The sequence below is a fragment of the Capra hircus genome, chromosome 18 (genome assembly GCF_001704415.2).
Source record: "Capra hircus breed San Clemente chromosome 18, ASM170441v1, whole genome shotgun sequence".
NCBI lineage: Eukaryota > Metazoa > Chordata > Mammalia > Artiodactyla > Bovidae > Capra > Capra hircus.
In genome coordinates, this window is record NC_030825.1 from 47,397,832 (window position 1) to 47,423,431 (window position 25,600).

Below are 25,600 nucleotides of genomic sequence, written 5' to 3' on the forward strand. Positions count from 1 at the left end.
CTGGGCCTGGCCTGGGGGTAAGACTCCCCCACTTTTCCTACTCTGGTACCTGACCTTCAAGTCCCTTCCTTACTTTTTTTTTTGTTTAATTAAAAAACTTTAAAAAATAATTTTATTTGTATGTTATTTGGCTGTGCTGGGTCTTCGTTACTGGACAGTTTCACTCTAGTTGCAGACATAACTACTCTGTAGTTAAGGTGCACAGGCTTCTCCTTATGCCGGCTTCTCTTGTTGCGGGGCTGAGGCACTAGGGCATTCAGGCTTCAGTAGTTGTGGCATGTGGGCTCGGTAGTTGCCTCTCCTGGGCTCTAGAGCACAGGCTCAGTAGTTGTGGCACAGGGGCTTAGGTGCTCTGAAGTACGTGGAATATTCCTGGATCAAGGATCAAACCTGTGTCTCCTGCATCGGCAGGTGGATTCTTTACTACTGAGTCACCAGGGAAGCCCCTCTTCCCTCCTTGAGTAGACATCTCCCTCTCAATGAGATCATGAATCTCTGCTGAGGAGTGTGCAAGTGTGTGGGAGAGACTGGGAGAGCGCATATATCTGTGCACACACGTGTGAAATGCACGTAAGTGAACATGCCTGGGGAAGTTGATAGTGAACTGTGATCTGTGAAAACTTGTGCAGTGTGTGTGTGTGTGTAAATGTCTCAGGTGTAAACGTGCTGGGCCATCAGAGTGGGTGGGAATGAAAGGTAGGGTCCGAGGCCACCAGCACTGAGCCCAATGTGCGAACACTTTGGCACGGGTCTTGTGAGTTCTAGTTCACATAGCTTCCCTCGGTCTCTTTCTATCTCTTCTTTCCTTCTCGGTGTCTCTGTCTCTCTCCCTCCCTCAGTTCATCTTGATTTATTTTCTTTTCTCCACCACTTTGAGAGTGTCCTTCTCTGACTCAGTGTCTTTCTCCCCATCTCTCTCCGTTAGGTGGTTACCTCTCAGTCAGCCTTTAACTCTGTCACTGTCTGTGCCTGTACACGTCTCCATTTTTCTCTTAAATATTAATTTATTTGGCTGTACTGGGTCTTAGCTGTGGTGTGCAGGATCTTTAGTTGTGGCATATAAGCGCTAGTTCCCTGACCAGGACTCAAACCCAGGCCCCTGCATTGGGAGCGAAGAGTCTTAGTCACTGGACCACCAGGGAAGTCCCCATTGTTTTTCTCTTTCTATTCTCATCTCTCCCTCTCTCCCACCCGATGCTCTGTCTCTCACACACACCAGGAGCTCAATAAATATTTGCTCTCAGTCAGCCTTGGACTCCGCCTCTTTCTTTTATTCGTTTCTCCGTCTTTGAGTCTTCCTGACTGTCACATATTTGAATTTTATAACCATATGCTGGTCGGCCTGCCCTCCCCACCCCAGTGTGCGCCTATACACCCACACGGGATAAGCTTCTTCTGCCTGCTGATCTCCTGCAGGAATTGGAACTGCTCGCTTTCTCTCTCTCCCCTCCATGACCCCCATCTGGTCCTTCTCCCTACACAAGACGAGGCATCTACGAGGCATCTGGGCTGAGCCCCCACAGCTCCATCCTTGACTCTAATCTAGTCTGTCTTCTTCCCTCCTGTTATTAACTCCTTGCCCTCCTCCCACGTTTCCTCTCCCAGCTGGCCTCACGCCTCCTGGGGAATGGGCTGGGTGCACAGCTGGAGGTTCTGTCTTGGGCTATCACCAGATGGTGTCCCTCAGGGCCCGGGCATGGGGCTGTCCGTTGCTGGGACCTTTAATTAGCACGAACCTTCCACCCTCCACCTTGGATGTTTTCCTTCTCTAGATGCTCCTGGGACCTCAAACTCTCCATCTTTCCATGCCTGTGGCCCCCAGAGAGCCAGGAAGGGGAAGTGATGTCAGGTGCCTGGAAAAACAGCCTTTCTACCTGCCTTCCACCCCTAAGACTCAGGAGTCCTGGCCATAAGCCCAGCCTATTTCAAAATCCAAGGGCTGAATCCCCGAAACAGAAGCCACTCAGACTCCAGAGTCCAGGTCCCTCATTCCCAAGGACCTGGGGGTTCAGGCCTGCAGTCCTTCCCCCCTAGCCCTACACACACACACACACACACACACACACACACACACACACACACACACACACACAGGACTTAGGGCAGATGTTCACTGTCGGCTGATTTTCAAATCCTCCGGGGCCTGTGAGGGGGTGGGAGAGAGATTGGTGGTTAAATCCACTGACTCTAAGACTTAAGAGCAGATTTTCTGACCTCAGGTCATCCTTTCCCAACTGCACTCTGCTTCAGGCAGGGGCCCTAGTTGAGTCCCCAACGCCTCAGAAATTCGGGGTTCAGGCCATTAACTTCTCGGTCATCAGAGGTCTGAAGGTTCTGGTCTTAGCATGGGGGTGGGGTGGTGCGGGGCGCTGTCCATGTTCCTGCTATTTAGGGACACAAGAATCTGAGCTCAGAACAACGGAGTGTAGATCCCCAATCCCTACAGGTTTAAGAATGTCATACCCAGGGTCCCAGGCCCCCAGTTCCCCCTCTGTCGGCTTCGGGTTCCACCCACCTGCCCCGCCAGCTGCGCAGCGCACCGCCGGCCTGCAGCGTGGGAACGCCCCAGCTGGGCGACATGCAGCCGTCAGGACAAGCTGCGCGGTTCCCAGCCTCCCTGCCTGACTCAGCCCGGGCACCGCCGCCTCCCAGCCGTCGCCCGGCAACCACTGCTGAGTGGGGCGAGGGGGTGGTCCAGAACTGCAGGGTCCTGGGAAAGGAGGGGCGGGGGGGTGGTGCTGGATTCCTGGATCTTAGGACGAGCTGTGATTTGCAGCGGTAAAAAGGCAGGCATTGAAGGCGTTTTGAGGTGGGGAGAACTGAACTCTCTCTTCTCGGGGGTCCCAGCAGCCCCCCAGGCAAACATGGTGCCCTCTTCTTGACCCACAGGCCCAGAGGAGCCCCGGGCCCCGCCTCCCCAGGGCGCGGAAACTAGCGAGTCCCCAAGGGTTCCCATTTATAGCTGTGTTTCCACTCAGCGCGGTCCCTCCAGGACCCGGGTTGAGCAAGTTTCTTCCACTCCTTCCCCTCCCTCCTCCTCACCCCCAGCCATCCCCCAACCCCGGCAGGGTGCAGATGTCCAACCCAGACGGTACCCCCGGCTTCAACCCAGGTGTTCCAGCTCCCAGACCTTAAGGGGGCTGGAGTGTCCACCCGCTGGCAGGGACGCCTCCCTGAGTGCCCCCATTCATCCGCGTCGGGCCGCGGGAGTTTCTCAATGGGAAGAGGGCGGGTATCCCAGGGGGCGGGCCGGGGCGGGGCGAATGGGAACCAGCCCTCCAGGGTCTCTCTGAGACCTGGCGCGCCGAACTGGCAGGCGTTTCAGAGCGGCGGAGCAGACGAGGGGACCTCCAGGTCAGAGAGAGGGGAGCTTCTAGCCTGGGGTGAAGAGTCAGGAGCGGAGGGGACTCCAGGCCAGAGTGGTGGGAAGTGTGCTCCGAGAAAGGAACTGGCAGGGAAGCCAGTGCAACAGCAAGTCTGCTGGATCTTGGGGGACACACTTAGGATGCTTGTGCCAGTACTCCTCGTCCTCTCCTTCTGCCTCAGGGGGCGTGCAGGTACCACGAGGGGCCGGCGCAGATACATACAGGGGAGGGTCGTTTGCCAGCTGTCGCTTTGCTGGGATAGATGGGGCTGAGGGTCCAGACTCCTGGGTCTGACAGAAGAGAACTCTGGGAGCCTGGGCTTCTGGATCTGAGGGCAGAGCGGATTGGGGACTGGACTTCATCGGGAGCTACTGACTATGCTAAGCTTGGCTCTGCTCCCTCCCCCACTCTCTTAGGCCTGGCACCCCACTTTCTGCAACAGCCAGAGGACCAGGTAGTTCTGTTGGGAGACGAGGCCCGGCTGCCCTGTGCCCTGGGCGCCTACCGGGGACTGGTTCAGTGGACTAAGGACGGGCTGGCTCTAGGGGGCGAAAGGGATCTTCCAGGTGAGGCTTTACTATCTCTTCAGGGAGGGCCTGGCTCCAGGGTGAGGATGCTGGGCTTGAGCTACAACTGAAATTTCTAGTTTGACATTTTCAAGTTTAGGAAATTAATGGGCTCAGGGAAACATTTGGGTGTCTTGAATTTTCAGGATATTCTTTGGAGCTGACCCATAGGGTTTGGAAATTTTTATTTGGATTGTAAAATAGTGCATCAGTGCCAAATAGCACATAAAACATAAATGGAAGATTTGTCAAATAATTCTAAAATAGATATCCATGTAACGACTACCCAGCCCTGTTGCCAGCTCCCCAGAAGCCCTCCTTATTATTCCCTTCTCTCGTGGCTCCCTCCCTCCCTACTACCTGCAGGTAGTATCTACTCTGATTTTTATGGCAATTGTTTTCTTGCTTTTTCTCCCCCTGAATTTATCATCCCCTTAAGTTTGTAGCGACACTGGACTGGGAAGGGATTAGAGTCTCTCTGGCCCAGCCCCCACTTTTGGTAGTATCTTTCCAGTGTGAGATGCCTGGGGATGGAGGCCTGGGACCAGACACTCAGAACCACAGTGTGACTGCCTCTGTCCCCTGACCCCAGGCTGGTCCCGGTACTGGATATCAGGGAATGCAGCGAGTGGCCAGCACGACCTCCACATTAGACCCGTGGAGCTAGAGGATCAAGCATCATATGAATGTCAAGCGACACAAGCCGGCCTCCGCTCTCGACCAGCCCGACTGCATGTGCTGGGTGAGGACTCAGCCCACTTATCCCTGTGGAGCCCGGGGGAGGGGGATTCACCACCCCGGGGAGCCGGGAATATCAGAGTCTGGGGAGAACGAAGGAGAGGGCAGTTAGAGCTGGGAAGATCAGGGTCTCTAGGACCCGGATCCAGCTCCGACCCCAGATCCACCCTACAGTGCCTCCAGAACCCCCCCAGGTGCTGGGCGGCCCCTCTGTGTCTCTGGTTGCTGGGGTTCCTGCGAATCTGACCTGTCGGAGCCGTGGTGATGCCCACCCTACCCCTGAGCTGCTGTGGTTTCGAGATGGGGTCCGGCTGGACGGGGCCATCTTCCGCCAGGTTAGGTCCAAGTCTCTGTGCCAGCCCTTCCTTGCTCATTCTGGGAAATTCGGGGGTCCACTCAGACCACAGGCTCATGCAGAGAAGAAGGGCATGAGAAGGCAGAGATTCAAGGCTTGGGATCCTTGGTATGTACTTAAGCATAGGAACTCTTAAGTCTAGACTGTGCGTGCAAGCTAAGTCACTTCAGTCGTTTCCGACTCTCTGTGACCCCGTGGTCTGCCAGGCTCCTCTGTCCATGGGATTCTCCGGGCAAGAATACTGGAGTGGGTTGCTATGCCCTCCTCCAGCGGATCTTTCTGACCCAGAAATCGAAGCTGCATCTCTTATGCCTCTTGCATTGGCAGGCAGGCTCTTTACCACTAGTGCCACCTGGGAAGCCCCCACAGGGCTAGACTACCGGGGTTAAATCCTGGCTCAGTCACTTGTTAGTTGATTGATCTTAACCTCTCTGCCCCTCAGTTTACTTCTCTGTACAGTGGAGTTAATAGTAGTATGCCCGTCTAGGATTACTGCAAGAGTAAATAAAGGAATATTTATAAATGCCTGGCAGAGTGACTGACATTAAGTACTACCTAAAGGTAAATGAAATCATCGTTATTATTCACAACCTACAGACCCCTTTGAAGGAAGGAACCATCGGGTCAGTGGAGAGCATCTTGTCTTTGACCCCTTCCAGCCATGATGATGGAGCCACCTTGGTTTGCCGGGCCCGGAGCCAGGCCCTGCCTGCAGGGAAGGACACAGCTGTCACACTAAGCCTGCAGTGTGAGTGCAATCAGACACTGGGCTTTGAGCCTGAGGTCCTTGGAGAAAGAAGAACCTGGGATCTGGATTTCAGGGCATGAGAAAGGCGGGGGCTGTGTACCTTGGTTCCCTGGGGGAATTGGGAACTGGAAGCCTAGACTGCTAGCTGAAAGGGAGAAGGGGACTGAGGATCAGACTCCTGGGGTGGAGGAGCTGAGAACTGGACTCCTAGGTCATCAGTGGAGGTGTTCCATGTCCTCGCCCACTACTGACCGTTGACTTACCTCTACAGACCCCCCCGTGGTTACTCTGTCTGCAGAACCACAGACAGTGAAGGAGGGAGAGAAGGTCACTTTCCTATGCCAGGCCACAGCCCAGCCTCCTGTCACCGGCTATAGGTGAGGACTCAGGTCATTTCTCCCCAGCCTAGAGGACCAGCTTGGGGAGGACTGGGGCTAGAACCTGAGTAGGTGTGCCTGAGGAGCAAGGACAACAATAACACCCCACCATCTTCGCAGATGGGCAAAGGGGGGCTCCCCGGTGCTCGGGGCCCGCGGGCCAATGCTGGAGATAGTGGCTGACGCTTCATTCCTGACTGCACCGGTGTCCTGCGAGGTCAGCAATGCAGTGGGTAGCGCCAACCGCAGCACAGCGCTGGACGTGCAGTGTGAGCCGGGGCGGGGCCGTGGGTGTGGCCAAAGTGGGGCGAGCAGAATGGGACAGCGGCTACCATGAGGCGTGGCTACGAAGGGCTGCTGGGGATGGTGGGCCGGATGTAGGATTTAGGCGGGATTTGGCTGTGCTGGATCAGTGCCAAAGTGGAGCAGGGGCGGGGCGAGAGTGGGGCTGAGGCTTGTGGGCCGGACGTGCGCGCCGAGTTAACTGGGGCTTCAACCCAATGGGCCCTTGTGGGTGTCATTTCTGAGCGTCTGCTCCGGAGTCAGAAGTTGCATCCCTCCCTGGTCATGTGACCCCTCTTCGGTCTCCTCCAGTTGGGCCGATTCTACAGGCAAAGCCGAAACCCTTGTCGGTGGACGTAGGAGAAGACGCCTCCTTCAGCTGTGTCTGGCGCGGGAATCCACTCCCACGGGTAACCTGGACCCGCCGCAGGGATGCACAGGTGAGGCCAGATCTGGGGCTTATGGCCACGGCTGGCAGTAGGCGAGGGACTTCCTCCCAAGGTCATGCCCTTGACGCCCCTTCCCTTTCTCAGGTGCTGGCCTCCGGGCCCACGCTGCGTCTTCCCGCGGTGGGGCCCGAGGATGCAGGCGACTACGTGTGCAGGGCCGAGCCGGGGCTCTCGGGCCAGGGTGGTGGCGCTGCGGAAGCTAGGCTGACTGTGAACGGTGAGAAAGAGGTGCTCCCTAGTGGACCCAGTGGGTTCTGGGATAAGAAATGGGCAGAGGGGATGAGGTCTAATGGGAGTGAGAGTGGCCATGAGGAGGGGTTGGGGTGCCTGGGGATTGCAGCTGGACCTACAAAAGGCTAGCCTCAGTAGGGTTCACGTTTGTCGAGAGGGGTGGGATGGTAGGTTGAGGTTAGTGGGGAGAGCGGAGGCGTGACCCCGCCAGCTTGAGAATGGGCTCTGGGGAGGGCGGGGCCTCTCCTCTGACTGGTCCACCATCTCCACACCAGCTCCCCCAGTAGTGACCGCTCTGCACTCTGCGCCCGCCTTCCTGAGGGGCCCCGCCCGCCTCCAGTGTCTAGTCTTCGCCTCCCCCGCCCCAGAAGCCGTGGTAAGGAAAGTCCCCGTTCTCATGACCCATCCGGCCACACGGACCTCCTAGACAGACTCCCGAAACCGCTGTGGTTACCTCTGACTTTTCCCAGATCCTGCCCACACCTTCTCGCCCTCCCGAGTCTCCTCAGTGACCTTCCTCTTTTGTGCCCCCAGGTATGGTCTTGGGATGAGGGCTTCCTGACGGCGGGGTCACGGGGTCGGTTCCTGGTGGAGAACTTCCCAGCCCCAGAGGGCCTCGCGGGACAGGGTCCAGGCCTGATCTCTGTGCTACACATTTCGGGGACCCAGGAGTCCGACTTTCACCGGGGCTTCAACTGCACTGCCCGGAACCGATTGGGTGAGGGAGGCACCCAGGTCAGCCTGGGCCGTAGAGGTGAGATTCTGGGCCTGAAGACCCCAAATCTGAGGTTTTCAAACCCTCAAAATGCCACAGTTTCCAAACGGAAGACCCTCAAAGGCAGAGCCTTCAAACCTTGGGAGCCTCAAAACTAGGAGTCCCTTGAATCCTGAGATTCCACACCCCCAACAGTAATTTAAATACAGAATCCTAAACTAAAAGACCTCTCACACTTAGGGACTCTAAAGAAGACAACCTCCAAATATAGAGAATTGCAAAGTAAAATACCTTCAAAATTTATGGCTTCCTAAAGTCAGGGAATCTAAACTTATGAAACCCCAAGTTCATGTGCTCTTAAACCCAGAGACCCCAAGCTAGGGGACTACTAAACTTGGGAATCCCCAAACTTGATGACCTTTGAGCAGAGGTTCCCTTACTCAAGCCCTGTTCCCCAGTTCCTGCTCAGTCATCTGCTCAGCCTCCTCAGGAACCCCTCCCCTTCTTCCCACAGACTTGTTGCCCACTGTGCGGATTGTGGCCGGAGTGGCCGCCGTGGCCACGACTCTCCTTATGATCATCACTGGGGTGGCCCTCTGCTGCTGGCGCCACGGCAGGGGTCAGTGTCTGAGCCCCACCCCAGACCCCCACACAGGCCCTGTACACTGGCTGCTCTGGCCTTGGGGCTTGTCCCAGTCCTGCCTCTCCAGACTTACTTTGGGCTTGGCTCCCATTCAAAGCCTGGTTCCCAGCTCAAGCTCTAACTCCATCTCCTCAGGGTCACACCCCTCACCCTCCTTGGTCAGTGGTCTCCTTTGATTCCCAGCCTTCCAGCCTGATTTGCCCCAGTCCTCTCTCCTCCTGCTCACTGGTCTCCACAAACCGTGACCCAGCCCCATCACTTACCTTTGCCCTCACCTCCAATGTCCCTGGCCTCAGCCTCTTTCTCCAAGCAAAAGAACCTGGTGCGAATCCCAGGGAGCAACGATGGCTCCAGTTCCAGGGGCCCTGAGGAGGAGACAGGCAGCAGCAAAGATCAGGTAGGATGTGAGGGTCCCCAGACCTGATGGTACCTCAAAACCCGAATAATAACCCAGTCCCAGTTGTGATCCCCATCCCAATCGGGCCCCCAAAACTCAAATAGAGCCCTAGTCCCAACAGTGACCCCTAGATCCAAACGTCCCCCAAATCCAAGTATGCCCCATCCCAATTATTCCCTATCCCTATCCCTAGGGCTCCTTGTTGTCCTGTGTCCAGACCCCAGCTCCCAGGTGCCCTTCGCCCTTCCTCCCTGGCCTCAGATGTTCAACTGAGGGTCTCTGGGGTCTGGCATCCCCTGCAGTGTAGTCTACACTCCCTCTCACTAAGCACTATACCCTAGGGCCCCATCGTGCACACAGACCACAGTGACCTGGTTCTAGATGAGGAGGGGGCTCTGGAGACCAAGGTGAGTGCTGGGAAAAGAGGGGCTCCCTTCACTGTGTCTCCAGCTCCCTCCCCACTTCTGTTCCCTCCTTTTTCATTCTGGCCCCTAGGTCCCTCTACCCACTTCTTATTTTTTTAATATTATCTATTTATTTGGTTGTGTTGGGTCTTAGTTGTGGCATGCAGGATCTTCGATCTTTGCTGCCGTATGCAGGATTTTTTTTTAGTTGTGACATGTGAGATCTAGTTCCCTGATCAGGGATCTAACTGCATTGAAACCCTGCCTTGGCCTTCTGCATCGGGAACAGGGAGTCTTAGCCCCTGGACCAGCAGGGAAGTCCCCCTCTACCCAGTTCTTGCTGCCTCCTGGGCTGTCTCACCCACCTCCACAGTCTCAGTTGGTTTGTCTGCTGACTATGCCCACGTATCTGCCCCAGCCTTGGCTTGCATCTTGAGCCCCAGTCAAGGTTATACCCTGCCTGTGCTTTCCCCATCAGAGGCCCACATCCCACATCAGGCCTCCTAGATGCCTCTCCCCGGTTGCTTCACCCAGGCCCCTTCTGCCTACCAGGTTCCACACTAGCTTCATATTTCCCCAAACTTGTCCTTCCTTTGGGGCCCCATTTTTTGGGGGCTCTAGTGACCGCAGTTCCCAGTCCAGAGCCCTTCTCTCTCTCTCTACCTAGCAGATGCTAGTCTCTTGGCCTGAAACACTCCTTTCTTTCACGTGTGCATGTATGCTAAGTCGTTTCAGTCCTGTCTGACTCCTTGTGACCCTATGGACTGCAGCCTGCCACGCTGCTCTGTCCATGGGATTCTCCAGGCAAAAATACTGAAATGGGTTGCCATGCCCTCCTCCAAGGGATCTTCCTGACCCGCGGATCGAACCCACATCTCTTATGTCTCCTGCATTGGCAGGCAGGTTCTTTACCTCTAGCACCACTTGGGAAGCCCCCTTTCTTCACATACCTACCTAGTTCTCTCCATTATTCCTCTAGTGTCAGTTCAAACATTTCTTCTTCTTCTTTTGCTTTTAAGATTGGTTGATTGATTTATTGGCTGTGATGGGCCTTTTGTTGCTTCTGGCAGGCTTTTCTCTAGTTGCAGAGAGCAGAGGCTACTCTCTAGTTGTGGTGTGTGGGCTTCCCATCTTGGTGGCTTCTTATATAGCAAAGTTCAGGCTCTAGGGCACATTGCAACGCATGGGTCCAGTAGTTGTGAAGCACAGGCTTGGATGCTTGATGACACGTGGGATCTTCCTGGACCAGGGATCAAACCAGTGTCCCTTGCACTGACTGGTGGATTCTTAACCACTGGACCACCAGGAAAGCCCTCAAACATTTTTTGTGCTGGAAAACTTTTGCTTCTCTCCTCTTAGCCCCAATCATTCTGTTTCACCTGTCACAGCTATGACCACTGTGATCTAGGCTTCCCCACCGCAGTCTGAAGGTTCTCCCATCACTGTTCCAGTCACTCTGCCCGAATTTCCTCCATCACATCCCTGACCCTTCCTGGTTCTGTCTGGTGACTCATCATTTCTCCTTTGACCTGCGATCTCCATGAAGATGGGACTAGGTCTATTCTAGAGAGAGATGTCTCCAGCAGCAGCACAGGGCATGACATAGAATCAAAGCCTCTGGGCTGTTGGGCAAATGCAAGAATGGATGTCTTGATTGATCTCCATTTCTCTCTCTTGTTCCCTCTGCATCTCCTTCCATACCACCATCCCTTGGCAGACCTCTGTCTCTGCCTTTCTCTGTCCATCTCTTTCTGTCTTTTCATCTCTCGTTACTGTTTTTGTGTCTCTTTGCCCTTCTACCAGTCTATATGTCTCTGGATTCTCTGCTTGCTCCTCCTTCTATCTTTTTGTCTCTCCCTAGGTATGGTTCTTTCTCAATGTCTCTCTCTATTCACTTACCATCACCCCTGTATACCCTCACATACCTTACCAAGTCCCATTTTGTCCCCTCAGGACCCAACCAATGGTTACTACAAGGTCCGAGGAGTCAGTGTGAGCCTGAGCCTTGGAGAAGCCCCTGGAGGAGGTCTCTTCCTACCACCCTCCTCCCCTCTTGGACCTCCAGGAACCCCTACCTTCTATGACTTCAATCCACATCTGGGCATGGTCCCCCCCTGCAGACTATATAGAGCCCGAGCAGGCTATCTGACCACACCTCATCCTCGAGCTTTTACCAGCTACATCAAACCCACATCCTTTGGACCCCCAGATCTGGCCCCCAGCACTCCCCCCTTCCCATATGCTGCCTTCCCCACGCCCAGCCACCCACGTCTCCAGACTCATGTGTGACATCTCTCCCGCTGAAGAGTCCTGGGATCTTCAACTAGCATAATGGATTATCCTGATTTCTGAGTAACCAGAACAAACTGGCTATGGAACAAACCCTTCCAAAATTGAACCTTGAGGGGAGGGAAAGATCATTGCAGTTGCCTGGGTCATTGCAAGAAAGCCACTGGGCTTGCCTCTTCCTCTGTATAAAAGAGATTCAAGAGGGCAGATGGGCCCTTTGCAGAGGGATGGGGACAGGGGTTATGGGAGTTAGGGACAGAGAAGGAAATTGCTTCCAAACATTGAAAGAAGAGATTTCAAGACGGCCACTCACATTAAGAAGAAAGGCAACATAAAGCAGATCAAGATACAGGATCTGCCCTTGCTATCCCCGAGGGATACTTTGCTTCACCCATGGAATTGCTGCCAAAATGGCCATTCATTCCCTGGGAATCCAAGATGGCCACCATCTTGATTCTTTCTACCTTCCTTAAAGGCCCTGGAAGAACCGGACCCAAGAAGTAAGGACAGGGTGAGGGCTGTTGTGGTGGGAAGGGGGGAAGGAGTGCTGTTGGAATCTGGGAATGAGAATATTTATGTTCAATTAAAAAAAAAAGTTGCAAAGTGAATATCTTAGAAATCCCCTGGCATTATTACTGTCTATCAAGAAAGGGGTCCATTGAATCTGCCCCAAGGCCCTTCTTCTTACCCTAGACTACGAAGTGGCTGTAGAAAAAAAACATGAGCCACCCGCAGCCCTTTACTATCCACTGAGCACTCGTGCTGCAGTCGTGGGGTCGTAAAGAGTCAGACACGACTGAGTGACTGAACTGAAGTGAGCACTCTAAGCTCTTTTAAGATACATCTGGACAAACAAACTTATGCAGATGCACACACATGACAGGATTGCCCCAGCCTGCTTGGGGAAGACAATTCTACACTGTATTTTGGGAAGAGAAGGAAGTGAACCCTGAAGGGGAGGCAGCAAAGGAGAGGCTAGGGGTGTCCTGATCCTCAGAGCAAGAATGGGGGTTGACCCTTATCTTGAGGTGATGGGTACCTGACTCAGCTCATCCTTAAAGAAAGGGTCTGGGGGCTTTGGTTCATGCATCCTTGATCTAGGAATTAAAGGTCTACTTGACTAGGGCTCCTGGAAAGCAGAGGAGAAGGCCTGGACTTGTTGATCTTAGGGAGAAAGGGCTGAGGGCTTGGTCTCTGGTCCAGAGAGAGAAGGTGCCTGGGACCCAGACTCTTGGATCTGAGGGAGAAGAGGACTGGGTGTCAACTGCTGTGGGGTTTTGTTTGTTTGTTTTTTTAAATCAAGCCATTTTATTGAAGGGTTTCAGAGGAGGATCGAAAGGCTGGGAGAACAATGAGATCAGACCTCCTTTTCCTGGCCAGAATCTCCCTAGCTTCACAATCGTTTAAAGCTCAACTGCTGTGTTCTTGATTGAGGAAATTTTGGAGGCCTAGGACCTCAAGAGGGCACCTCAAGAGGATTTGGGGGTGGGGTCGGGGTTCCTGTGCTGGCGTCCCTGGAAGAGAAGAAAGACGTTTAGTGAGGGTCTGGGTCCGAGGGAGGAGAAAACTGGAGGTGACAGTCTTGGAGAACTCAAAATCCACAACTACGAAGCCTGTGACCCAGACTCCCGGGTAGGCCCTTCCATAGGCGGGACGCCTGGAGTCTCAAGGGGGCGGGGGCCTGGCGCAGGCTCCCACCCGGGGGTTCCAGGCTGCTCAGCTGTGCGCAAAGCTGCCACGCTATTGTCCTGGCCGGGAAGGCGGGGCCGGCGCGGGGCGGGGCTGGCGGCGCCGGCGCAGCTCGGGGGCGTCGGCGGAGGAGGCGGCGGCTGTGGCGCTGGGAGCTCCTGTCACCGCTGGGGCCCGGCCGGGCGGGAGTGCTGGAGACGTGAGGGCTCGAGGGCCCGGACATGGGGCCCGCCAGCCCCGCCGCTCGAGGTCTGGGCCCGCTGCTGCGGTTGCTGCCACTGTTGCTGCTGCTTCTGCGCGTGCAGCTCGCCGAAGGGAACCTGGCCGGTGGGAGCCCCAGCGCGGCCGAGGTGAGGCCCGGCCGGGCCCTAGGGGGTGGGGGAAGGGGCGGGACCGGGCCTCTGGACCCCGGGGCGGGTAGGTCCGGAGCAGAAGGCGCAGTCGTTTCAGCCAGGTGGCCAGCCCTCAGGCGCCCCTAATAGCACTAGGCATTCAGAAACCCCTAAGTCCAGGCCCCAGCTCGTCCCGAAGTCTAGCCCCTTGAGACACTCTGGACCTAGGTGACTCAGCCCCAGCCCATCTGAATAGGACCCGCGGGCAGCAAGGCACCTATAGCCAGGAATCTGGGCGCTTTTTATCCTCGGGACCCATATGAAGGCTCCCGCAAAGCTCCCAGAACCCAGGAGGCTAGACCTCCAGTCACCGCCCCCCCCCAACCCAGGCTGTAGCTCTCCATCACCCAAGGACTTAGTGTCCAGGCCTGCAGGGCCCTGAAGCCAGGCCTTGTGGTCTTTCCACTAGAGAATGATGCGAGCGTGAGCTAGGGGCGGAGGGAGGAGGGGCCAGAACGCCTGGGTTCTGGCCTTCTCCCCCGCCATTCAAGTTTAACCCCTTCGAGCTCCAGTGCGGCTGCGCTGGGGTGAGGGCGGGGCTTGTCTCCGCGGCAACAAGGCCGTGAGAATCCCGGGAGACCCCGAGTCGCCATAGCAACGGGAGAGCTGGGGCGGCCCCCGGCCCAGTGGGAGCTGTTTCCCAGGGAACCAAACCTCCACAGAGGCGGGTGCGCGACGCTTGATGGAGGGGGCTGGTGCTGAGGGTGTGACCATCTGGGTCCTAGGGAGCAAAGGACCGGGAGACTCACATGTCAGCGTCCCCCGTGCCCTCGCTGATCCCTCCGCCCCACCCCCAGGCCCCAGGGTCTGCGCAGGTGGCTGGACTATGCGGGCGACCAACCCTTCACCGGGACCTGCGCACCGGCCGCTGGGAACCAGACCCACAGCTCTCAAGACGCTGTCTTCGGGACCCGCAGCGCGTGCTGGAGTACTGCAGACAGGTAGGCGGGACCGACTGAGAGGGGCGTGGCCAGCAAAAAAGCGGGTCCAAGTTGGGACCCGGTTGCCCTTAAGAAGCTAGGCGTGCAAAGGCAAGGTCCGGGGAAATGAGGGGTTCAAGAAGGCATGGGAAACTAGGGGACATGGCCAACAAAGAGGCAAAGTTAGGATAGGACTTACCTGTTTTTGAAAAACTAGGTCAAGAAAAGAGAAGAACCATGCAAACACGGCCAGCTGAGGACAGTGTCCAGTGATGAGATGGAATTTAACAATGTGGTGGACACTTTAAAGAGCAGGTGTAGGTGGGCGTGGCAATTATGAGGCGGGGCTAAGACAAAAAGACCTCGTGGACTCGAGTGACTCGGAAAGGGATGGAACCCAATGGGAGAGTGGAAAGCTAGGAATGTGGCTATGAAAAAGCAAGTCTAACACAAAAAGAAAGGATCCTGAGAGGCCAGAGGCGAGGCTTAAAGAAGGGTGGACTCTATGGGGAGATGAATTTGATTGGGGGAACGGGCAGAAGCGACTAGAAAAGAGGTGCGCTTAGAAGGACAGCTTTGGGGTAATGGAGGGACCTTCATAAAGAAACCCGACAGGCAAAGGGGTGCAGCCTAAGGATGGAAGGGAGAGGTACTAAGGGGCGTGCCCAGTGACGGGTGGGGCTTAGATATCTAAGTCCTGTTCTACTGAGAAGCAGGGCCTAGGGAAGAGTGGTTCTTTCGAATACTAGAGCCTTGAAAAGGGACACGCCGGCGCAGGAGCGCACCTGGTAGGGGAGGGACAGAGGGCTAATCACCCCGACTCGGTGCCCCCAGATGTACCCGGAGCTGCAGATTGCCCGTGTGGAGCAGGCGACGCAGGCCATCCCCATGGAACAATGGTGCGGGGGTGCCCGGGGTGGCAACTGTGCCCACCCCCACCACCAAGTTGTGCCTTTCCACTGCCTGCGTGAGTCACAGGCTGGCGGGTTGGGGAACGGAAGGTGGGGGGTTGGGTGGTAGTCCCCAGGGGGTGAGAGTCTGGCCCTGGTCTCAGGCTCACATTAGGGAGCTAGGTGCCTGAGTACACAGTGGGACAGAAGCCTCTGAGGATAAAAGATCTGGATTCTGGGGTGGGGGGAGTGGGTAGGGCTGGTGGCTATGGGAGTGTCTCACACCGATGCTGCCCATTTTCCAGCTGGCGAATTCGTGAGCGAGGCCCTGCTGGTGCCTGAAGGCTGCCGATTCTTGCACCAGGAGCGCATGGACCAGTGCGAGAGTTCAGCCCGGAGGCAGCAGGAAGCACAGGAAGTAAGGACCCAGCCCCTCATCCTCCCACCCCTCCCGAGAACCCAGGATTCCAATCCCCTAACACCCTCCTCCTCCACAACCTGAGTCTGAGCCTCAGCCCCCTCTTCCCAGTGGGACAGAACCAGGAATCCAGGCTCCAAGCCCCATCAGGTCCTCAGACTCAGGCATCCAGGCTCCCCCTCCACCCTTCCTTACTCCCCAGTCCTGGTATCTATGCCCACTCTTCCCACAGGCCTGCAGCTCCCAGGGCCTCATCCTGCATGGCTCAGGCATGCTTTTGCCCTGTGGCGCGGATCGGTTCCGAGGTGTGGAATATGTGTGCTGCCCACCTCCAGTGACCCCCAACCCATCTGGGACAGCAGTCGGGTGAGTGAGAAGGAACCTTCCAGGCCCAACCCTCCAGGCTCCTGAGGCAGGAGATGGAAGCCTGGGGACCTGGGCCCAGGTTCTTATTTTCTTGGGTCTTCTGCTCCCTCAGTGACCCCTCCACCCGGTCCTGGCCCCCGGGAGGCAGAGTTGAGAGGGGTGATGACGAGGAAGAGGAGGAATCCTTCCTGCAGCCAGTAGATGATTACTTTGTGGAGCCCCCACGAGCTGAGGAGGAGGAGGAGGAGGACAGAGTCCCACCCTCAAGCTCCCAGACCCCTGCAGGGGTCAGCAAAGGTGAAGCCATCTCTAAACCCCACCCTCTCCACCCTAGAAGGAGGAGGATTTAAGAGAGCTTTGGTGTAGGGGCATTTGAGAAGGGACCTGCTGGGGAGAAGCCCTGTGGGGGGAAATGGGAGGGATGGGAATGGCTTTGGATAAAGTAGAGGTGGAAGGGCCACCCTGTGAGGAAGGCAAAGGGTAAGGGTGGTTTGGGAGTACCCAGGAGTGGAGGAGCCATTTGGTATGTCTGAAGGATTATTTGGTGGAAAGCTTGAAGGATAGTGTGATGGATTCCTAAACTTTGCAAGAACAGGTCCAATTCAGAACCAGATCTGTGATGCCAGGCAGCAGCTATGGTTGAAGTGAACACACAGGGGTCTCCACTGCGCTCTAGGAAATGCAGTTCTCTGGGAAGGGAAGCTGACCTGGAGCTGGGCTTCAGGCTGACTCCTGGATTCCCGGCCTTGCAGTGACTCCCACCCCGAGACCCACAGATGGTGTGGACGTGTACTTTGGCATGCCTGGAGAAATCAGTGAGCATGAAGGCTTCCTGAGGGCCAAGATGGATCTGGAGGAGCGCAGGATGCGCCAGATTAATGAGGTGATGGTACTGGGGGCCCCAGGATCCCCCATAACACAGAGCTCCCTAATTACCAGGAAATTGCTCAGGGACACATTGAGACTACCTCTCAAGGTTCCCGCAGCCTCCATCATCCCCCAGCCCTCCACCCACCCCTAAGATGACCAAGGATCCCCAAGCCACCTAGAGTCCCATTGAGACACCGCCAGATTCCATGGACACTCTGATGCGTGGTACTCTTCCACTTTAAATGCCTCCCGAATCCTCTCTCTCTTGGTGATCCAAGAGGCCGCGGGACTTAAGGGATCTGGAGACTCTGAAGAAGGATGGGATGTGGGGACTTAACTGGGTACAGCAGAGTGGCTTCTAGGATTCTGAAGCTCCCCTTTCCCAGGTGATGCGTGAGTGGGCCATGGCTGACAACCAGTCCAAGAACCTGCCTAAAGCCGACAGACAGGCCCTGAATGAGGTAGGACAGCCTCCAGAGTGTCCTGCTTGGATACTTGGGCCTATCCACTGCCTGGGGCGTAATTAGCTTCAGCCTGGCTCAGGCTTTTTCTGGCCTCATTCGGTTTCACCCCTTCCTACTGATATGGGCTTCTCCTGGCCCCACCCCTACCCTTGGCTCCGCCTCTCTTGGCCTACATCCAATCTGACTTTGCTTTCCTCTTCTTCCTCCTCTCACTGGCCATATTTTACCCTGTCTTAACCTGATCCTAACCTCTGAGGGCTGGCTCTGGAGACCTCCCCCAAGCTGGGCCCGCAGACACAGCCAAGTCCTTTTCAGCCTCTCTCTGATGCTCAGCCCTGCCCCTCCACCCCCGACTCTGGTCCTGCCCCTCTCATTTCACTTTTACCCAATCCCTCCTCAGTAGACCCAGCCTCATCACTCTCCCAGCCACCTCTCTCAGCCTCACCTTGGCACGGCCCTGCCCTGTGTAGACCCAGCTTAGCTTAGCCCCATTCCCTGACTCCTGCCCCCGCTCCACTCAGGCTTGTTTAGTTACAGCCTGTCTCCAGAGGGCCCTGCCAGGCCTAAGCCCCACCTTTCCTGCAATACTTGGTCCCTTTCAGCTTCACAGGCTCTGTTCCTACACTCTTCCTACCCATACAGTGGGCTTCACCCGGGCTCCCAGTAGAGCTGGTTCTGCCCCTACTCTACCTGGCCCCTCCAGCCAGTCTCCTGTCTTCCAGTCCCACCCCAAGTCGACTCTGCCTAGGCCTGGATCCACGGCATCCCACCCCACTTATGGTCCAATAGCCCTCCCTTTCCAGACTCCCTTTGACCTGGGTTTCATCCAGCTGGGCCTCTCACCTGACCCTGTGCCCACCCCGTCACCAGCACTTCCAGTCCATCCTGCAGACCCTGGAGGAGCAGGTGTCCGGCGAGCGACAGCGCCTGGTGGAGACCCATGCCACCCGAGTTATTGCCCTGATCAATGACCAGCGCCGGGCCGCCTTGGAAGGTTTCCTGGCGGCGCTGCAGGGGGATCCGCCTCAGGTACGGGAGCCGTGGGGGGTGGGTGGAGGGTAGAGGGTGGAGAGGGCTGGGACGGGCCTGGGCAGCCTCCATCCCTTCCACAGCCGGAGCGGGTCCTGCTGGCCCTGCGGCGCTACCTGCGAGCTGAGCAGAAGGAGCAGAGGCACACACTGAGGCACTACCAGCATGTGGCTGCCGTGGACCCCGAGAAGGCCCAGCAGATGCGCTTCCAGGTGCTCAGCTCTTCCAGCTCGAAACGCTCTGCCATCCTTCGGACCTTGGTCTCTTGGACCCCATCCCTCAGATGCTTCTCTTGCCCCTCAGACCCTCTTTCTTTTTTAGCAATTCATTTATTCATCTATTTCTGTGGGGCTGAGCTGGGTCTTTGTTGCTGTGCAAGGGCTTTCTCTAGTTGTGGCGAGTGGGGGCTGCTCTTCCTCGTGGTGCTCGGGCGTCTCACAGCAGCGGTTTCTCTTGTTGTGGAGCACAGGCTTGAGGCATGCGGGCTGCAGTAATTATAGCCCGGGGGTTCAGCAGTTGTGGTGTGCCAGCCCAGCTGCCTCAGGGCATGTGGGATCTTCCCAGACCAGGGATCGAACCTGTGTCCCCTGCATGGGCAGGCAGATTCTTAACCACTGGACTACCAGGAAGTCCCTCAGACCCTCTATCTGCCCCTTGGACCTCCTTCCTCTCCCTGGATCCCCCCTTCTGTCCCTGGGACCCATTCTAATCCCTCAGATCCCTAGTTGCTGACCCTGGAACACTGCCTCCACCACCCCCTGTGCCTCTGACCCCTTTCTTGTTCTTGAATTCCCACTTGCTGCCCTTTGGATTCTTATTTCCTGTCCTAGAATCCCCCTCCTGTGCCTGGAACCCTGTTCCTGTCCCTCAACGCTCCTTCTTCCCTAACTCTGCTTGTTTCTCCCTAAAACCCCTGTGTAGTGCCTTTAGATCCTAATTCTTATTTTTTGGATACTCTCTTCCTGTCCAAGAATACTGATTCCATACTCTTGAGCTCCAAGCCTTGCCCTTGAACCACATCATTTCTAACTTTTTATAATGAATTATATTTATTTATTTTTAATTATAACAAATTATAATTTATTTATTTTAAAATTTATTTATTCGTTTATTTTTAATTATAGCAAGTTATAATTTGTTTAAATAGAAACAAATTATATTTATTTATTTTTAATTTTTGGCCACACCCTGTAGCACATGGGGTCTTAGTTTCCTAACCAAGGCTCAAACCCACATCTCCTGCCTTGGAAGGCACAGTTAACCATTGGACCACCAGGGAAGTCCCCACATGACTCCAATTCTACTTCCTTCTCCAGACCCCCTCAAACCTTGCTTCCTACTCCTCAGACCCTCCTTTCTGCCTCTCCCCCAACGCATCTCCTCTTGCTGTCCTCTATGCCATAGTCATACCCTAGACTCACCGTGCCTCCTGTGCCCAGCCTTTCCTAGCAGCTACTCCTTTTCCTTCTTCCTTGCTTTCCTTCCCAAGACTCTCACCGCCTGTCTCCCATCCATCTTTTCCTTTTCATTGTATTTTGCTTCTCTTCATCCAGTTTCCCGCCCCCCATGGCCCAATTCCTGGCCCCTGTACCCTCCTTCCTGTCCATTATAGGTGCTACTATTCCTGGGACCCTCCTGACCTTCCTCCTTCACCCTGCCTCAGTTTCCCCTTCTGTAGCCCACACGGCTCAGTTCATCCCTCACACTCACTCCCCAACAGGTGCAGACCCACCTTCAAGTAATTGAGGAAAGGATGAATCAGAGCCTGGGGCTGCTTGACCAAAACCCCCGCCTGGCTCAGGAGTTGCGGCCCCAGATCCGTGAGTGCCTGACCATGAGCCCCCAACCTTTGACTCCCCTGCCGTTTCAGTTATCTATTCCTATGTAACAACCATCCCCCCACCCCAACACACACACACAAACTTAGTGGCTTAAATCAGTCATTTTCACTGCTCATGATTCTGCCATCTGGGTTGTGCTGGGTGCTTCTTCTGTGGGTCTTGTCAGTAGGCAAGCGTGTAGCTACCTTGGGCTAGCAAGTCAGCTAGGAGCTAGGACTCTGGCACGAATGAGCTTCCCTCCCTCCAGAGAGGCCTCTCTTCTCCATGGAACCCCTTCATGCGGTCTCTCCAGCAAGGCACATGGACTTCCGTGGTGGTTCAAGCTCCCCAAAGCACCGAAGTAGAAACTGTCAGGTCTTCTTAAGACCTGGGCCCACTTGGTTAAAGCAAGTCACAAACCCAACCCAGATTTACTCTGTGGGATCTATTCAAAAGCGTGAATACCAGGAAGTGCAACCCCCCAGAGCCCCTAGATCTATTGTAACTTCCTCCTGGGTCTCCCTAATTCTCCTGCTCTGTAAGGAGGCCATTCTCTATTTATTTGGCTACACCCTGTCTTTGCTGTGGCATGCAGGATCTTTAGTTATGGCACGTGGGCTCTGAGTTGCAGCATGTGGATTCTAGTTCTCTGACCAGGGATTGAAACTGGACCCCTACATTAGCCACTGAACCACCAGGGAAGTCCTGAGGAGGCCGTTCTCTTGAACTTCAACCTCGCTTCTCCAACATTCAGCTCCCTGTTTTCCCACATCTCACATATGGCTCCCCCCAATCATGCTGTTGTTAGGGTGCCATTCATTCACCCTAACAGGCACCATCCTGTTTTGGGGATCCCTGTGTTCATGAAACCACCCCCTCTCTACATGTTCCACTCAGAGGAACTCCTCCACTCTGAACACCTGGGCCCCAGTGAGCTGGAAGCCCCTGCCCCAGGGGGCAGCAGTGAGGACAAGAGTGGGCTACAGCCCCTGGATCCCAAGGGTGGTAAGTTAACCCAAATGCACATAACTGCAGACCTTGGGGGCCAGGCCCTCCATCTCAATTCTAATCCCCTAAAGTCTGGAGGTGTCTTAGCCACCGGGTGAGCAGTAGAGGGTGGGAAGGAATGTCTAAGGTTTGGAGGCCTCTGGAGGGTCCTCGAGCCTCCTTCCTCGGCCCCCGGGAGGGGGTGTCCCCACACTCTCTTCAGTGATACTCTCCTCTCTTCACGGTTCCGCCTGTCTTGTTTCCTCTGGCTGCCAGCAGATACCCCCATGGCCCTTCCCAAAGGTGAGTAGCTCACAGAGTAGCCCCTGGTCACCACATCCCTCTGAGTCCTTGAGCCCAGAGTGGGAAAGGGCCCACATACTTGGAACCCCAGGCCTCCTGGCATGGGGTCTGGTGCCCCTCTGACCCCTTCCTCAGGCAGGGGTATCACCATTCTGGACTCTCAGGAATGAGATAGGATTTGGGGGTTAGGGTCCACAGAACAAGATGCCGCATCCTCTGGGAAAGACAAGATGACTCCCCTGGAGCAGTACGAACGGAAGGTAAGCCAGTCAGACCTGTGGGCACCTGAGGCAGGGCGGGAGGGGGTCCTGGATTCTTAGGTCTTCAGGAGGAGCACACGGGGGGCTTGAATTCCTTGGCCTTGGAGGGAAGAAGGGATTGAGGACTTGGACTTCAGGGTCCTAGAGGAGAAGAGGGCGGGGGGATGCCCTGCTGGGCCCAGGGGAGGAGTTGGCTGGAACCCAGACTCCTGACACCTCCTATTCCCCCAGGTGAATGTGTCCATTCCAAGGGGCTTTCCTTTCCACTCATCGGAGATTCAGAGGGACGAGCTGGTAAGAGGAGGAATATTCAGGGTACTTAGGGGGAGAGGTCAAGAGGTCAGTGGCTAGACTGTGACTCCCAAAGCCACACAGGGCCCTGGTCAGCCTCAAAGATGACCCCGGTGCCCTCTCCTCCCACTGCAGGCCCCAGCTGGCACAGGCGTGTCCCGAGAGGCCGTGTCCGGTCTGCTGATCATGGGAGCTGGCGGGGGCTCCCTCATCGTCCTCTCCCTGTTGCTCTTGCGCCGGAAGAAGCCCTATGGGGCCATCAGCCATGGAGTGGTGGAGGTAAGGGGCACAAAGCCCTGGAGTGGGGAGGAGCCCCAGAGCCCGGGAGATCTGTGGTTGGGTCCCTACAGCCCACCTTCCCACCCCTGCCCCCGTTGCAGGTGGACCCCATGCTGACCCTGGAGGAGCAGCAGCTCCGTGAACTGCAGCGTCATGGCTATGAGAACCCCACCTACCGCTTCCTGGAGGAACGACCCTGAACCAACCCCCTTCACCCCTTCAGCTGAGCCCAAACCTTCCCTCTTCCTGGAACCCCTGAACCCTAACTCCCAGCCTGGGGGAGAGGGTGAAAAAGTTCATTTCAGACCCTTTGTGATGGGGCTGGAAATTCTAATTTCCCCTTTCCAATTCCAAATTCCATCCCTAAGAAATCCCTGGGTATTCCCAGCTGCCCTCCCCACCTCCTTGAGACCTCCTCACTTTAATTTATTTTGTACATTAATTTATTGTCCTTAAGGTGACCAGCAGCTTGGTCCCAGTGTCTGTTGTTCCCTGAAATTCATCCTCCCCTGTGTCCTCCACTAATATTCCAATAAAGTCCTCTTCCCCACCAGGCCATCCTTTGTCTGTCTGGGGGAATGAGGGTGTAATCAGTTCTGGACATTGGTGTGCAGCCCCACCCAGACCTCCTTCACATTTTTAAACTGTGTGCTCAGTCACTCAGTCGTGTTGGACTCTTTACAACCCCATGGACTGTAGCCTGCCAGGCTCCTCTGTCCCTGGGATTTTTTTAGGCAAGAATAGTGGAGTGGGTAGCCATTTCCTCCTCCAGAGATCTTCCCAACCCAGGGATGGAACCTGCCTATCCTGTGTCTCCTGCATTGGCAGGCGGATTCATTACCACCCGGGTAGATCTTTAAATTTGGGCGGGACCTTGGAAGGGGGCGGGGTCCAGAATCTAGGATAGGCTCTCCCGCCCACCCAGGAGCTTTCCGTGGTACTGAACGGACTGCCCCTTCTAGGCCAGTATCAGCTTGGTTTCAGCCTGGACTCCGAGGAGACTTAGCAGATTTCCCCTGCCTTCTACTCATACACAGTCACATACAACATCCATCCCTGACCTGTGAGCTCAGTGAAGGACAGGGAATCTTGAACCGTACTTCCCATTCCTAAGTCTTCATCCCTTCTTGGGGAGGCGATAGGAATCCCCCTGGAGTGTGGAAATTCAACCACGTGTCCCAGTAAGGCTTATGTGTTGTCTGCGAGTGCATCCCATTTTGTGACATACCAGAGCTAGCCCTCTATACATTACTTGTTTCAAGAGGGTTGTTAGAGGATTAAAAGGAGTAATGTTTGTTGAGACATTGGAATTGTGCCTAGCACTTCGTGAGTATTTGTTGAGTAAATTCTAAAGTGACATGGGAGCAAACTCATATAGTACCCTGTGGCAGGCACTGATCCAAGGGCTTTACATGCATTGGCACACTTAATCACCCCATGAAGTAGGTACTACAACTATCCTCATTAATAGATTAGGAAATGGAGGCAAAGAGACGTTTCATCACATTCTCAAGGTCGCCATTTAGGAAGTGCTGGAGCTAGAAATTCAACCCTGAAAACCTGGCTCCAGTGCCCACACTCTTGGCCATTTTGCTAACCTCCTGGCTAATAATCCATGTATGTCCCATATGGTGTTCAGGTTGCTCACTGCAAAATTTCAAGTGGTACCATTCATCTCCTACCAGGCTCCTCTGTCCATGGGATTTGCCAGGCAAGAGTACTGGAGTGGGATGCCATCACCTTCTCCACCTAGACATTGCAGATGGCATTTTTACCACAGCTTCCCAGCAGATGGCAGTAATATGTTGTGTCCCAATATCAGGATAGCACAATTTTCTGACAGACCTAAGGGAGGGAGCAGTATTTCTGTTTTTCCCAAAGGACCAATGAGCTCACAGTGGTGAGCTCTACATAATATATACATATAAATATAGGTTGTGTATATTAAATATAGATGTGAAAAGTATTGGGAGAAAGATGTATACATGATGCAACTTGGATACAATGTTACAGTTTATTAAGAAGCAGTTTCTGGGCGGCCCAGTAGTGTGACATCGTGCTTCCACTTCAGGGGGCACGGGTTTGATCCCCGGTTGAAGAACTAAGATCCCACATTCCTTGCAGTGTGGTCCAAAAAAGAACCCATGATGTTAGAAACACCATTCTGATCTGGTTTTAACATCAGGTCAGAAACCTATAACTAGCACTACAATCGGGAAAACCTGCCTTTATTTTCACAGCCAAGGGTGATTAACAGGCTAACACTGGGTAAGGAGCTCTGAGCAGGTGGGATAGAAAATGAAAGGCCATTTTGCTCAATATGCTCAGTGCATAATTCCTTAAGAATATTTGCATTTTAATGGATATACTTAAGAATAATTAGTTTAAAAACACAGTTTTATTGAAATTCCAGCAGGAAAAATAACTTTACTATTGCTTATTTGATGCTCTTGTGTCCCTAAGCCACTCTTATTTTCCCATTGAAAGCAATTTAATTCTTCTTTTACTAAAGCAGTTTTCTTAGAGATATGTTGGGCTTCCCAGGTGGCTCAGTGGTAAAGAATCTGCCTGCCAATGCAGGAGACTCAAGAGAGGTGGGTTCAATCCTTGGGTCAGAAAGATTCCCTAGAGAAGAAAATGGCAACCCACTCCAGTATCCTTGCCTGGAAAATTCCATGGATGGAGGAACCTGGTGGGCCAGAGTCCATAGGGTCACAGAGTCGGACACAACAGAGCACACACACACACACATACAGACATGTTATCATTAGCGGTGTCTGTGTGTGAATGTGTGTTTTGAAACATGTTGGGATACATATATGTCAACAGAATCTAAGATACTATCAAAAATAAATATCATTATTTTGTGTACCACAAAGGAAAAATATGCTGACATTAAACTAGGTCACATAATTGACTGTCAGATGAATTCCTGTTAAGTTCTCCTTAGAATTGATGAAATATGACATATTTCTATGAATTTTTCATGGGTGAGCTGCCAGTATGTGAGTACACACAGAGGCGCTGACGTGCTGGTCCCAAGCAGCTGATCTAGGAGGCTTG

The 25,600-nt window shown here is 54.6% G+C and overlaps 2 protein-coding genes across 3 annotated transcripts; both read left to right on the top strand.

The window, feature by feature from the left end:
• On the top strand, positions 2,579–12,169 carry KIRREL2 (kin of IRRE like 2 (Drosophila)). The gene is made up of 16 exons (XM_018063165.1): positions 2,579–2,707; positions 3,317–3,557; positions 3,782–3,931; positions 4,524–4,673; positions 4,844–5,004; positions 5,622–5,772; positions 6,044–6,149; positions 6,270–6,418; positions 6,744–6,871; positions 6,965–7,097; positions 7,387–7,487; positions 7,646–7,865; positions 8,341–8,451; positions 8,766–8,866; positions 9,208–9,273; positions 11,224–12,169. The coding sequence occupies exons 1-16, from the start codon at positions 2,579–2,581 to the stop codon at positions 11,557–11,559; spliced, it is 2,433 nt and encodes an 810-aa protein (XP_017918654.1). The 3' UTR covers positions 11,560–12,169.
• On the top strand, positions 13,280–23,095 carry APLP1 (amyloid beta precursor like protein 1). Of its 2 annotated transcripts, none has more exons than XM_018063317.1 (17): positions 13,280–13,598; positions 14,438–14,581; positions 15,395–15,527; positions 15,756–15,868; positions 16,101–16,234; positions 16,347–16,531; positions 16,987–17,117; positions 17,491–17,565; positions 18,439–18,597; positions 18,681–18,809; positions 20,318–20,417; positions 21,315–21,422; positions 21,681–21,707; positions 21,897–21,967; positions 22,199–22,261; positions 22,394–22,537; positions 22,639–23,095. In XM_018063317.1, exons 1-17 carry the CDS (start codon positions 13,470–13,472, stop codon positions 22,735–22,737), a joined length of 1,944 nt encoding a protein of 647 aa, XP_017918806.1. In that variant the 5' UTR covers positions 13,280–13,469; the 3' UTR covers positions 22,738–23,095. The 2 variants fall into 2 exon arrangements, with proteins under 2 accessions (XP_017918806.1, XP_017918808.1); XM_018063319.1 differs by having other exon boundaries at positions 21,684–21,707; positions 22,639–23,093.

Coding starts and splice junctions, on each gene's coding strand:
- KIRREL2 (XM_018063165.1), top strand. CDS start 2,579: ATGCAGCCGTCAGGACAAGCTGCGCGGTTCCCAGCCTCCCTGCCTGAC. Junction 6,150..6,269: donor CCTCCTGTCACCGGCTATAG/GTGAGGACTCAG, acceptor CCATCTTCGCAG/ATGGGCAAAGGGGGGCTCCC. Junction 8,452..8,765: donor GCGCCACGGCAGGGGTCAGT/GTCTGAGCCCCA, acceptor CCCTGGCCTCAG/CCTCTTTCTCCAAGCAAAAG.
- APLP1 (XM_018063317.1), top strand. CDS start 13,470: ATGGGGCCCGCCAGCCCCGCCGCTCGAGGTCTGGGCCCGCTGCTGCGG. Junction 13,599..14,437: donor GGAGCCCCAGCGCGGCCGAG/GTGAGGCCCGGC, acceptor CCCCACCCCCAG/GCCCCAGGGTCTGCGCAGGT. Junction 16,532..16,986: donor CCCTGCAGGGGTCAGCAAAG/GTGAAGCCATCT, acceptor CCGGCCTTGCAG/TGACTCCCACCCCGAGACCC.